Below are 13,462 nucleotides of genomic sequence, written 5' to 3' on the forward strand. Positions count from 1 at the left end.
GTCCATATGAGTGATATGATTTTTCCCAACCTTTCACCTTCAGCCTATGTATGTCTTTTCCTATCAAATGCGTCTCCTGTAGGCAGCATATTGTTGGGTCTTGTTTTGTGATCCATTCTACTAGCCTGTGTCTCTTAATTGGTGAGTTTAAGCCATTAACATTTAAGGTTATTATTGAGATATGGGTTATTCTTCCAGCCATATTTGTTTATTTCTGTTACTAAACATGGTTTGTTTTCCTCTTTGATTATTTCCCCCCCCCTTTACTGTCCTACCTCCCACTGTTGGTTTTCATTGTTATTTTCCATTTCCTCTTCCTGTAATGCTTTGGCGAGGATGTTTTGAAGAGTTGGTTTTCTAGCTGCGAATTCTTTAAACTTTTGTTTATCGTGGAAGGTTTTAATTTCATTCTCCATCCTGAAGCTTAATTTCGCTGGATACACAATTCTTGGTTGGAACCCATTTTCTTTCAGTGTTTGAAATATGTTATTCCAGGATCTTCTAGCTTTCAGAGTCTGTGTTGAAAGATCAGCTGTTATCCTGATTGGCTTACCCCTAAATGTAATCTGCTTCCTTTCTCTTGAAGCTTTTAAAATTCTCTCCTTATTCTGTATGTTGGGCATCTTCATTATAATGTGTCTAGGTGTGGATCTCTTATGATTTTGCACATTCGGCGTCCTGTAGGCTTCTAGAATTTGGGATTCGGTCTCATTCTTCAAGTCTGGGAAGTTTTCTTGTATTATTTCATTGAATAGACTGCTCATTCCTTTGGTTTGGAGCTCTGTACCTTCCTGTATCCCAATGACTCTTAAGTTTGGTCTCTTAATGTTATCCCATATTTCATGGATGTTCTGCTCATGGTTTCTTAACAGTCTTGCTGAGCTGTCTATGTTCTTTTCCAGTTGAAATACTTTGTCTTCATTGTCTGATGTTCTATCTTCTAAGTGTTCTAGTCTGCTGGTAGTATTCTCCATTGAGTTTTTAAGTTGGTTTATTGCTTCGTGCATTTCTAGGACTTCTGATTGCTTGTTTTTTATAACCTCTATCTCCCTGTATAGTTGATCCTTTGCTTCCTGGATTTGTTTGCGTAATTCGTTGTCGAAGTGATCTTTCATTGTCTGATTTTGCTGTTTAATGTCTTCCTTGATACTCCAGATCATCTGAAGCATGTATATCCTGAATTCTTTATCTGACATTCCATCTGCTGCAGCTGTTACCTCTTCTAAAGTTGCGTTGACCTGCATTGCTTGTGGTCCTTTCTTTCCTTGTCTTTTCATACTGCTTGCGTATCTTTCCTGCAGGTGCGGGCGGCGGCTCTGCTCTCTCCTTATTCCAATTGGGGTGTCGTGGATACCACGCCAGCAGGTCACTGGGCCTGTTCTGGGAGCTGGCAGCGGCTCTGTTCTGCCCCTACTCCAATTGGGGTGACGAGTGTACCACGCCGGCAGGCCACCGGGCCTGATCCGCCGGTCGGTTGCAGGTTTGCCTACCCTGCAGGCGCGGGCGGCAGCTCTACTCTGCCCCTACTCCAAATGGGGTGACGTGTCTGTCGTACCAGCAGGCCACTGGGCCTGTCCCGCTGGTCGGTCGCAGATCTGCCCACCTTTCGGGCACGGGTGGAGGCTCTGCTCTGCCCCTTCTCCAATTGGGGTGTCGTGACTACCCCGCCTGCAGGACGCTGGGCCTGTTCCTGGCGCGGGCGGCGACTCTGCTCTGTCACTACTCCAATTACGGTGGTGTTTGTACCACGCCGGCAGGCTCCTGGGCCTGATCCGCCTGTCTGTTGTAGGTCTGCCTACCTTGAAGGCGCGGGTGGCGGATCTGCCCTGCCCCTCCTACCACGCCTGGGGACCCCTGGGCCTGATCTGCAGGTTGATCACTGGTCTGCTCACCCTGCGGGCACGGGTGGCGGTTCCGCTCCGCCCCCACTCCAATTGGGGTCACGTGACCACCACACTGGCAGGGCCTGATCCGGGCGTGGGAGAAGGATCTGCTCTGCCCCTACTTGAGTTGGGATGATGTGTGTACCACACTGGCAGGCCACTGGGCCTGACCCGCCAGGCTGTCACAGGTCTGTTTACCTTGCAAGCGGGAAGGGCGGCTCTGCCCTGCCCCTCCGACCACGCCCATGTACTACTGGGTCGTGGGTCTGCCCACCTGGCGGGTGTGGGTGGCGGCTCCGCTCCGCCCCCTCTCCAATTGGGGTCACGCGGTCACCACGCTGGCGAGCCGCTGGGCCTGCTCCGGGGGCTGGCGGCGGCCCGGCTCCTTCCCTCTGGCTCGAGGACAAATTGAGGAGACTCGGGTGACTGAGCCTCACCCCCCTTACCAGGAGACCAACTGCTTATGTCACCGCTGGTATTGATGAAGATCTCTCCTCCACCGCTTTCTGCTGACATCAGATCTCTGCCATGTTGGTATCCTATGCGAATGGCAGCATTTCGTTCCCCTTGCCGGGCAACCCAAGCAACGGGTGAGTCCTGACCGGCCCTCAGCAGGACCCGGACCGAGACGCAGTTTCCGCGGGCTCCTAGCCCCGGTCCAGGGAAGTTCCAGGAGCCGGAACTCGGCCGCTCCGTGCTCGGTGTAAGCTCCTATAAGTGTAAGCTCCAAGAATCAGTCCCCGCGGGCTCAGTTCCGGGAGCCGGAATTCGGCTGCTTAGTGCTTGGTGTATGCTCTGATAGTAGCAGGGTCCAAGAAGCAGCCTCCGCGGGCTCTGCAGCCCTGAGCCAGGGCGGTTCCGGGACGGTTCCGGGAGCCGGAACTCAGCCGCTCCGTGCTTGGTGTAAGCTCCTATAAGTGTAAGCTCCAAGAAGCAGTCCCCGCGGGCTCAGTTCCGGGAGCTGGAATTCGGCTTCTTAGTGCTTGGTGTTTGCTCTGATAGTAGCAGGGTCCAAGAAGCAGCCTCTGCAGACTCCGCAGCCCTGAGCCAGGGCGGTTCCGGGACGGTTCCGGGAGCCGGAACTCGGCCGCTCTGTGCTCGGTGTAAGCTCCTATAAGTGTAAGCTCCAAGAAGCAGTCCCCGCGGGCTCAGTTCCGGGAGCCGGAACTCGGCCGCCCCGCGCTCGGTGTTCACTCCGATAAGATCAGATTTTAAGAAGCACCCAGGCGCTGAACCCTAGCAATCTGTCTGCAAGCCGCAGGCGAATTGCAGCCTGAAATTACCTGTTCTATGGCTGAATGAGCTGCGGTCAGTCAAAAACAGGTATGGTGACGTCAGTTTACCAACATGGTGGCTGCTGGCCTCCTCTGTGCTCTGACCGGTGTGGAGAACCGAGATGGACCGCTTCCTTCCCCCGTCTCGAACCCAGAATTCAGCCCTGAGTGCGGTGCTTGCGCGGCTGGCAGAAACTGCAGCACTGTAACCCTGCGTCTCTATCCCAGCGCGCGTTGCAGACTCTAGCCGCGGGGCGATTTGCTGAATAAGCAGTTTTACCCTCCGTGCGACAAACCTCTCGCGTTTGAGTCCCCGTAGCCGATCCTCGTGCGATGGAAATCCTTCCTCCAGGTTCCGGCGCACCCCACTATTGCTGGAAATTCCTAACAAGATATCCTTTAGCCGTCCTGACTTGTCATACTCCCACACAGTGAAGCAGCACACGGGGGTAATGCACTCCCCTCGCCGCCATCTTCCTTCCCCCTCCAAAAATTTTGTTTATTTTTTATTGGCACTTTCTACATATACATAAAGTTGAAATTGCCCATTCTATGTTTTGTTAAAAATCTATATTTTGTTAAATTCATTCCACATTTCCTACTGTTTCCCGTTCCTTCTCCCTTCTTCTCAATCTCCTTCTACTCCACAGATCTTTCCCATGACTTTATGATATCCAATCCATGCACCCTGCCCCACTTTTCCCTTTTTTACTCTAGCTGCCACATGAGAGAAAACATTCAGCCCTTGATTTTCTGAGTCTGGCTTATTTCACTTAGCATGATGTTCTACATTTACATCCATTTATCAGTAAATGTCATAATTTTATTTTTTTATGGCTGAGTAAAACTTCATTGTGTATATATACCACATTTTCTTAATCCATTTATTTATTGAGGGGCAACTGGGCTGATTGTATAATTTGGCTGTTGTGAATTCTATTGTTATAAACATTGAAGTGGCTGTATCGCTATAGTATACTGATTTCTGGTTTTGGTTTTTGTTTCTTTTTGGATAAATACCAAGGAGTGTAATAGCCAGGTCATAGAGTGGTTTCATTCCTAGTTTACAAAATACAAGTTAAATGATAAAATAATTAAGAATTTCAGGATGGTAGTAGCTCAACACTAAACTTAGCATAGGGGCTCTGTGGGACTACATAGGTTCCATACAATGGAACTGAACCTGCTAAGAGGTATTAAATGACTTGTTCAAAATCACGCAGCTGGGGAGTATCCAAACTGGGCTTAAAACTGAGGAGTCTGACTAATAGTTTTCTTACATAGTTGAATTGATAAGTAAGTGATAATTTTCAGAAATTACTCTTATTTTTCTTTACTGCAAACCTCCAGAATGCTGTGTAAAACAAGATTAACAATAGTGAATCCAAGTGCGGAGCTCAGTGTTCAAGCCAGTTTTTATTCATCATTGTAACCCAGTGCTTACTAGTCCTGGCACATAACTATAAAATGCCCTACTGGCTGTCATTTATGAAGCAGTTATTATATGCCAGTCAAATGGAAGTGATTCTCTGTATATTTGGCTTACATTTTAAATTGCTCTTTATTTGCTTAATTCCCCCCCAAAAAAAATCATGTAGTGAACCCTTTATATCTGTGGTTTATGCTTTCTTAGATTCAACCAACTGTGGATGGAAAATACTATAAAACACACACACACACACATATATACAATATAATATATAAATATGATATACATATTATAAATGTTATATATATATAATTATTATATATATGTGTGTGTAGTAGCTGTATTGAACATTTACAGATATTTTTCTTGCCATTATTCCCTAGGTGATACAGTATTAACATCTATTTGCATAGCGTTGACATTTTAATAAGTATTAAAAGTAATCTAGAGAAGATTTAAAGTTTAAGACAGAATGTGGGTAGGTTATATGCAAGTACTGTGCCATTTTATTTGAGGGATTTGAGCACCCAGATATTTTGTTATCTGAGGGACATTCTGAAACAATCCCTCACAAATACTGTGGGACAAATGTTATTTTAAGGAAACTTTTATTAAGGGTAGTCATTCAGTGCTTGTGTTGAATAATGAGGAACTTTGTAGACCCAATTTATAAAACACTAGAGATCATTCTTTGAGAAGTTGTACAGACTACTGAACAACAAGATTAGGAATGGCCAAATGTCTGACTTGTAGAAGGAAATGTAAGTGAATTATGAATTCAGCGTCATTGAACTTGACATGGATTCTCTGCAAAATTCAAATGGATTTTTTTAAAAATGGCTTACGGCTTTTTCCCCAAATTTCATCAGCACTCTCTAGTTGTTTGTATGGTTTCCCTTATAGCTCCTGTCAGATTAATAGACTTGGTCTCACGTGAGCTATTCTTAGACTCTTATGTATCCTTGTGGTCATGATATAGACAGGTAGGCTTGAAGATCTGATAATAGAGTAGATTGTGAGCAGAATGGACAGTTGTCCCAGAGAAGTCCAGTTAATAGAATTTATACCAGTGTATTGGGAGTTTCTGCTCTTTTCTCAGGCTTAGTCACAGACTCTTTTTTTTTTCCCCAACATTGTATTAACTGAGTATATCCATGTCACCTTGTTAATTTTTAAATGACATAGCAATAAAGATTAGTTAAGACATCATTTGACAAAATTTCTCAGGTGGTCTTAAACATAATTTTTTTTTTAAATGAGCAAAGGTTTCATATGAATTAATGATCTGCTGTGGCTTCTAAGAAGCCACACATTCATTCTTCCATTTGTTTATTCACATCCGTGGCATGGAGAATGTGAATAAGTGGTGGATATTGAAAGTCAGCTGAAAAGGAAGATTTCTAATATTCAGAATTATCTAAATATGGACTGTGCTGTGTCATCATATCCAATGATTCCATAACACTGGCAAATTTCCTTAGAGAATGAATATAGAAGAGAGATGTTACAGTGGTGTTTTATGAATCTCTTAATGAATTGATTAAAAGCTTCAAGGCTCCTTCCAGTTCTGAAATTAATGTAAATTGTTGATATTTCTCTAACTCAGTGAAATTTGTTTGGGACAGTAGTGTCCCTAGGCCCTGTACGAATGTTTAATTAAAGATATCTATAAGGTTAGGGGAAATAAAATGTAGATTGCAGTTCTAAATTCAAACCCTAAAAATAGAATTTAAGAATATTAAATTCAAGAACAGAATATACTTTATATAGATAAGTTTAATGTAATAAAATCTATAAGTACAATATAAACAATAATAAAGAAGAAACTAACAAGATTCTAAACAAATAAATGAGGCAGAGAATAGAGTTATGTGCAAGATTACTTCTCACATAAAGTGGTTTTAAACAATATTATTTTATAAGTCAGTTGTGAAAGCACACATGGAGAAATACATAGGTAGTAGTTCTAGCTGCCAATCTACAGTAGGAATGTAAGACAATTATTTTTATTAAGGGATTCAAATGAGTAAACAGTGTGGTGATACAGTCTTTGAATTCTTTTTCTACTTGTGCAGTAGTGTATACATGATGTAATGCCCAGAAGCTTTTAAGTAACTGATTATTCATGAGTTGTTACTAACAATTTTAATAAAGGTTAAATTTGCCATGATGACTTAAGCAGAGAGATGTTACAGATAAGATAGTATTCTGGGAACTGTGTTATTGACTAACTATTAGAAAGTTCATTCCCAATTTCAACTTCTACTGACATGATAGATGAATGCTACTCTTCCTAAAGCATTGCTCTTAATATGCCTCGCAACCATCATGGTCAGATTTTTCTGCATCAGTACAGTACATATGTTCTACATATTTCCCTAGAAGTCATATCTTTGTTATCCACTACTCACTTTGAAAATTGATGGCCTATTTAAAATACTAGCTCTAGGTGGCAATTTAGGTCCTTCCGTATTGTAGAAATAAATCAAATAAAGTAATAAAGATAAAATTAAAATGTAAGGATTTGTCTTCTGTTACTACTTTTCACTTAGATCTGTAGGTTAGTGATATATGTCCACCATCTAAGTCTCTTTCCCACTATCCCATACTCAGTTTTCTTCTTCTGGTAGCTTTATCAACTTTGACATGTTGGACCTCTTCCTATCTTTACTATATACCTGAAAGTAAATGCCCCTACCTTTATACTTCATATAATTCTATTCATTCCATGAGAGTCATCACTTGTGAATTTTATAACATTTTATACCTTTCATGTGGTCTTTACAATGTACCTTGGCTGTGATTCCTTTATTGCAGTTTCTCTTTTTATCATTGGAAGAAAAATATATATGAGTTGTTAAGCATTGGGTAAATAAAAGTTGGCTATCCCTTATCTGAAATGCTTGGGACCAGAAGTATTTCACAGTTTTTTTGGATTTTGGGAATATTTGCATAAACAAAATGAAACGTCTTAAGGCTGGACTCAGCAAAAGGCATCATGGTGAAGGAAAAGAAGCCCTATCAGGAGGTTAATCTGTGTTACTACAGCCATGTATGAGACACTTGGACAAATCATATGACTTTACTTTCCTTGATTTTAAAATGAGAATTGAACATAATAGATTTCTGTCCCTTATAGGTGCATGATTCTATTAATATTAAAGAAAATTTCATATAGATAAGTGTTATGATTTGAGATTAGTATTTTTTAAAGAAAATTTTGAATAACTTTCTCTAAAACCTAGAAAGTTGTATAGTTCTGTAATAAGTATTAATGCTGTTATCTACATTAACTGAACAAAGAATAGTGAAACTCATTATAGAGACTGTTATGTCTTTTATTTAAAGAGATAGGAAATGGTGGCAAATGTAGGACTTGCAAGCTAAGTGATCATACTCTGTGAAGTAGCATTATGAATCACAAAATGATTGTGTAGTAAAGCTTCTGTTAATAAAACCTTTAATAATATGAATGGGGTATCTGCTTAAAGTGAATTTAAGGAAATTATATTTTATAAAATTGTTTACTAAAGTAGACCTATATTCTTGCTTCTCAGAAAATTTTTCTTAGTAAATGATAGATTGCCCAATTTTATGTACTCAGAGTTGACTGCATTCTTCACTTATTAAAAGGTAAATTCCCTATGTGATATTTTAGTAGGAGGAGGATTTAAAGTAGAATGATTCTGTATGTATCATTTATCATGTCTGAGCTGAATGTGAAATATTAAAAGGGTATCAGTTATGTGGGGAAGATGTTGTCATCAAGATATTGACTTAGTATTACCACACTTAGTAATCCCTGCTCAAAATTCCTAACAAGATAATGGCCTTTTATTCTTAAATATTTGGCTTCAAGATGTTATGGGTTTTGTTTTTATATGAGAGATATATATCTTAAATAATTTTATCTTATTTTTCTTTGCAAGACACAACAGAATTGGTATGCTGGGGAACAAAGGTACAGATTAATAGAAAATATTTCATGAGTATGACTTGTGTTCTAAAAGGACTTGTACATGATCCTGAAGATGTTTTCATTTTAGAAGGACTTGTTAGGAAGTAATAATCTATTACACAACTATTTGTTAATGGATGTGTTTAATTGAAGTACATTTTTGAAATTTGTTTATAATTTTCTGAATGTTAACATTGGTGATATTCAGTGTCTTATAACAAAAAAGAGCAATCCACAAATATGCTTTGCTGTAGAAATTAAGTGGACTTCGGAGTAGCCATGAGACAGGGTTTTAGGATGAGCACAGGATACTGCTGCTCCTTTTTTGATAAATCCAGGTTAAAAGTCATTGCATTGCCTTGTTGCTACAGATACTATAATGAGGGGAAATAGGAAAATTGTTCTTAGCTTGAAATTATTAAATGTTTGATTTTTGAAATGCTGGGTTATACAATGTGGCAAAGAAAAGAGATTTAACACTTCAGCTGTCTCCTCCTTTTTTTAGTAGCTAAGCCCATTTATAATCTTCCTCCTCAGTTAAAACTGACTAGCAATCTTGTCAGCTTTTATAATATGGCAGTATTGGGCAGCCCTAACTATGGACAGGATTTAATGGCTGGAAGTAGTAGTTTTTAGAAACAGGCTTTGTTCCTCAATTTAATGGTGATAATTTAGGTTTAAATGTTTAGTAAAATGGAGTAAAACACAACACTTAGGTATTTAAATTTTTTAAAATTTCAAGTCTATGTGTACCCATCACACTGTAGGTTTTTTTTTTTAACCCACATAATGGCAATATATAAGTTAAATGTTCTTAATTCCTGAGTCTGTATTTTTGGATATTATTACTCATCCTATGACAAGGAAAACAAATACTTTCTCTATGAAATTTTAGAATTATCCATTTTATCAGAAAATCATTCAAGGAATTTTTATAAAAATTTATGTATTTATGGATATTTAGCTCTAAAAGATTAAGTAGTTATTACTCTCTGGAATTTTTATAGAGATTCCTTTTATTTATATAGAATGGTACTTTGATATATTCTTGAATATTTCAAAAAATAAAAAAGATTATTTTTTTATGTTTACATTTATGAATGAAGTAGAGTATTATCTGAGTTCAGTATTTATAGCTCTCACTAATATATGTAGTTTAAACTTGGATTACTTTGAAGACACGAGGGAGTAATCTACAAAATTGCCTTTGCTACACATTGATGAGTTTGTTATTGTCTTAGCAAGATTTGAAGATGGACAAGTATAAGCTTTTAAACTGATCAATTCTCTTGCTTTTGTGATTTGTGGGAAAAATTATCAGATGCCAACTCTAAGGGTAATTTATGTTTGAATTGTTGAAATTCTTCTAAAGTAGCCGGCTCGGTTCATAATAGTAAGGTTCAGGTCATAGACATTCTTCACTCCTACTGTGACCCATTATAGGAACAAAGAAGCAGACTGTCTTTAGTGCATGAGCCTATCACTCTGGTAAAAAGTACATTATATATAATGTCCAGATTTATGCTCACATGTATTTGCAGATGTGCAAAACAGATATTCATCAGATATTACTCTGTATAGTGCACTCTATTTTCTATTTATCCCTACCCACCACTCAATTTTTTTTTTAACATGCTAGAATTTCTAGTGTGGTTCATAAAACAGATTCCAAAATCTGCTAGTGGGACACACCTGCAGTTTGACAAAACTGTTTTAGGACATTCCCTTATTATTGCCTTATAGTTTCTCCTTATCTTACACAACTATACAAATGTGAAAAATGTGGCAGTTGTGAAAAATGTGCAGTTGTGAAAAATGGTTGATAAACACTCTTTTGAACGATGATGTAATTGGACTCTTAAGTAAGAAGAGAACTCTTAGAAAACAGGTGTGGACATCTAAGAGGAAAGAGATTTCACAGATTTTTTTGTAGTAGTTCTGGGGGTGGGAGTCAGAATAACTGGAAGACTACGGCATTGTTTGATTTGATTTTTTCTCTTTCTTTCAAACAATGATGGATAGTTCATATTCAGTAATATTTTAAAAGGTAATTCTAATTTGGTGGCAAAACCATTTTATAAATATTGGTGTTTGTATTTTTTGAAAGATCATTTTAGTCAGAAGGACCCTGTTCTAGATTCTTAGACTACAGAAAGTGACAAGGAAGGAGTTACTCAGATTTGGAGTCTGTTTCATATTTATTTCTGTGGAAGAAGATTTAGTAATGAATCACACCAAAGTAGAATTCCAGATTTGGGTAGGAGAAAGTAATAGATGTAGTCTTTTCCTATTTGGCATCTAATATCTGAGCTTCAGTTAACTTGCCAAGTGAATAAGTTTGGCCAGATTATATGTTTATTTTCAATTAAAGCCTTCTGTTTGGATTTTTACATATCTACTAAGCATAAAACTCACTCCCACAATATGAACAATTACCACCTTTCCAAAAAAGCTGCTAGAATTCTGTTCTGGAATATTTGAGGTTTCCATATATTTGAGGTTTGTATGTGCATGGCCACTTGATCCTCAGATTCCATTCTAGATTTGAATTTTTAAAATAACACAGGCTGACAAGTAAATGAGTGGAGAAAAGAAGGAAGAAAGGAAGGGAGATGGGTAGGGAAAGAAGGAAGTTTCAGCAGTTTAAGTATCAGCTGAAAAGAATTGCTTACTTTGTTACTACAAACTATGCTTTCCTTGGAATTTTTTATTTATTTTTTTAGGTGTAGTTGGACATAATACCTTTATTTTTTAAATTTATTTTTACGTGATGCTGAGTATCGAACCCAGGGCCCCACCTGTGCTAGGTGAGCGCTGTACCCACTGAGCCACAACACCAGCCCTGGAATTTTTGTATTTATTTGTTTGTTTGTTTGTTTGTTTTTGTGGTGCTGGGGATTGAACCCTGGATCTCTCACATGCAAAACTATAGCAGATGAGTTTTAACCTATACTGGATGTTTAAAATTAAAGGAATAGATACTGTGAAAATTATATATAGTTACAGATTAGTTGTTTTGGTTTTTTTTTTTTTTTTTTAAAGAAGGGTGTTAAAGAATAGATATCTGTGTGGTGCATACCTGTAACCCCAGCTGTCTTGAGAGGCTGGAGAATCACAAGTTTGAAGCCAGACTAGGCAACTTAGTGAGATACTATCTAAAATAAAAAGGTCTGTAGCTCAGTGGTAAAGCACCCCTGAGCTCAATCCCCAGTGTCAAATATGTGTGTGTGCGCATGGCACGCACAAACAGCACCCCATAACAATTAAGTTCTAAATTCTTTAAATAGTGAATAGTAGAAATGATCTTACAGGAATGGTTTGAGAATTGAATGAGTAAATGAATGAATGTTTTGTTTTCTTATATTGATTTCAGAACTGAGAACATAGTAGTTGTGGTGCTTTTCATCATGTCCTATATGACATTTTTTTTTTTTTGAGAAAAAGAGTTTGGAATATATAATTAAGACTTAAGCTTCTGAGAACTAGAATAATATTATATTGGAAAAGTAACTAATTATGTAGACTCAGGAAGAAAATATATCAAATAACATTTCATTGGGCTTTTCATGATATATTGGTGATTCCAGTAGTATGGATGATGGGACTCCTATTGTGTTCATAAAGACTCCAAGGTCTCCCCCAACCTCAGCTAACTGGAGTGCATTAAGAGTAGCTAGGAAATAATATGAAATGCATTTGTTCAAAAAGTGTAATTACACATTAGGGGTGTAATGTTAAGAACAGTTATGTTAAGAGTTAAATTTGTATATCCACTATTTTGGGGTCATAATGTAAAAGAACTATCATTCAAATTTAAAAACCATGTTAGGATGTAGCTCAGTGATAGAGCATTTGCCTAGCATGTGTAAGGCCCTGGGTTCAGTCCCCAGCACCACAAAAAAAGAAAAAAAAATACCATGTCTATTTTTTTTAATATTTATTTTTTAGTTGTAATCGTACAGAATACCTTTATTTTATTTATTTATTTTTATGTGGTGCTGAGAACTGAACCCAGGGCCTCACACATGCTAGGCAAGCGCTCTACCACTAAGCTACAACCCCAGACCATATTTGTTTTTTATATGATAAATGCATTAAGCTTCATTCACTGTGTTCATATGCTTTGTTATATTAACTGTACCAAAAATGTGCATAATAAGTTGGAATTAAAAGGTTTGTTTGATTTAAGAAAAATTAATAAATCTAATTGTTTACTTCAAAAGCTACAGAAGAAAGAAGATCAACAATTGGAGCCTAAAAAAAGTACCAGCCCTAAAAAAGCTGTAGAGCCCACTGTTGATCTTTTAGGACTTGGTAAGTAATAAACAGTGAAAGCCACAATTAGAATATAAAGTAATTGAAATCTTTATTTGAAACAAATATAATGGTGTTATTTTTTTTTTTTTTTTGCTGTTTAATGTAGCTATAGATCATTCATTTTTTTTTAATTTTTATTGTTGGTTGTTCAAAACATTACATAGTTCTTGATATATCATATTTCACACTTTGATTCAAGTGGGTTATGAACTCCCATTTTTGCCCTGTATACAGATTGCAGAATCACATCAGTTACACATCCGTTGATTTACATATTGCCATACTAGTGTCTGTTGTATTCTGCTGCCTTTCCTATCCTCTACTATCCCCCCTCCCCTCCCCTCCCCTCCCCTCCCCTCCCCTCTTCTGTCTCTACCCCCTCTACTGTCATTCATTTCTCCCCCTTGTATTATTTTTCCCTTTCCCCTCACTTCCTCTTGTATGTAATTTTGTATAACCCTGAGGGTCTCCTTCCATTTCCATGCAATTTCCCTTCTCTCTCCCTTTCCCTCCCACCTCTCATCCCTGTTTAATGTTAATCTTCTTCTCATGCTCTTTGTCCCTACTCTGTTCTTAGTTACTCTCCTTATATCAAAGAAGA

At 38.2% G+C, this 13,462-nt stretch overlaps 1 protein-coding gene across 5 annotated transcripts in view; it reads left to right on the forward strand.

The window, feature by feature from the left end:
- The window catches only part of Smap1 (small ArfGAP 1), a 194,097-nt gene that overhangs the window by 161,541 nt on the left and 19,094 nt on the right, over positions 1-13,462 (forward strand). For all 5 annotated transcript variants that reach the window (XM_046442999.2, XM_046442994.2, XM_046442996.2 and 2 more), the window contains one exon: positions 12,768-12,858. In XM_046442999.2, the coding sequence (XP_046298955.1) occupies positions 12,768-12,858 (91 nt within the window). The remainder of the gene's footprint in view (positions 1-12,767; positions 12,859-13,462) is intronic.

This window comes from Marmota monax, unplaced genomic scaffold (assembly GCF_021218885.2).
Source record: "Marmota monax isolate L192 unplaced genomic scaffold, Marmota_monax_Labrador192_F-V1.1 WCK01_AAM20220418_F8-fsc00091, whole genome shotgun sequence".
Lineage (NCBI taxonomy): Eukaryota > Metazoa > Chordata > Mammalia > Rodentia > Sciuridae > Marmota > Marmota monax.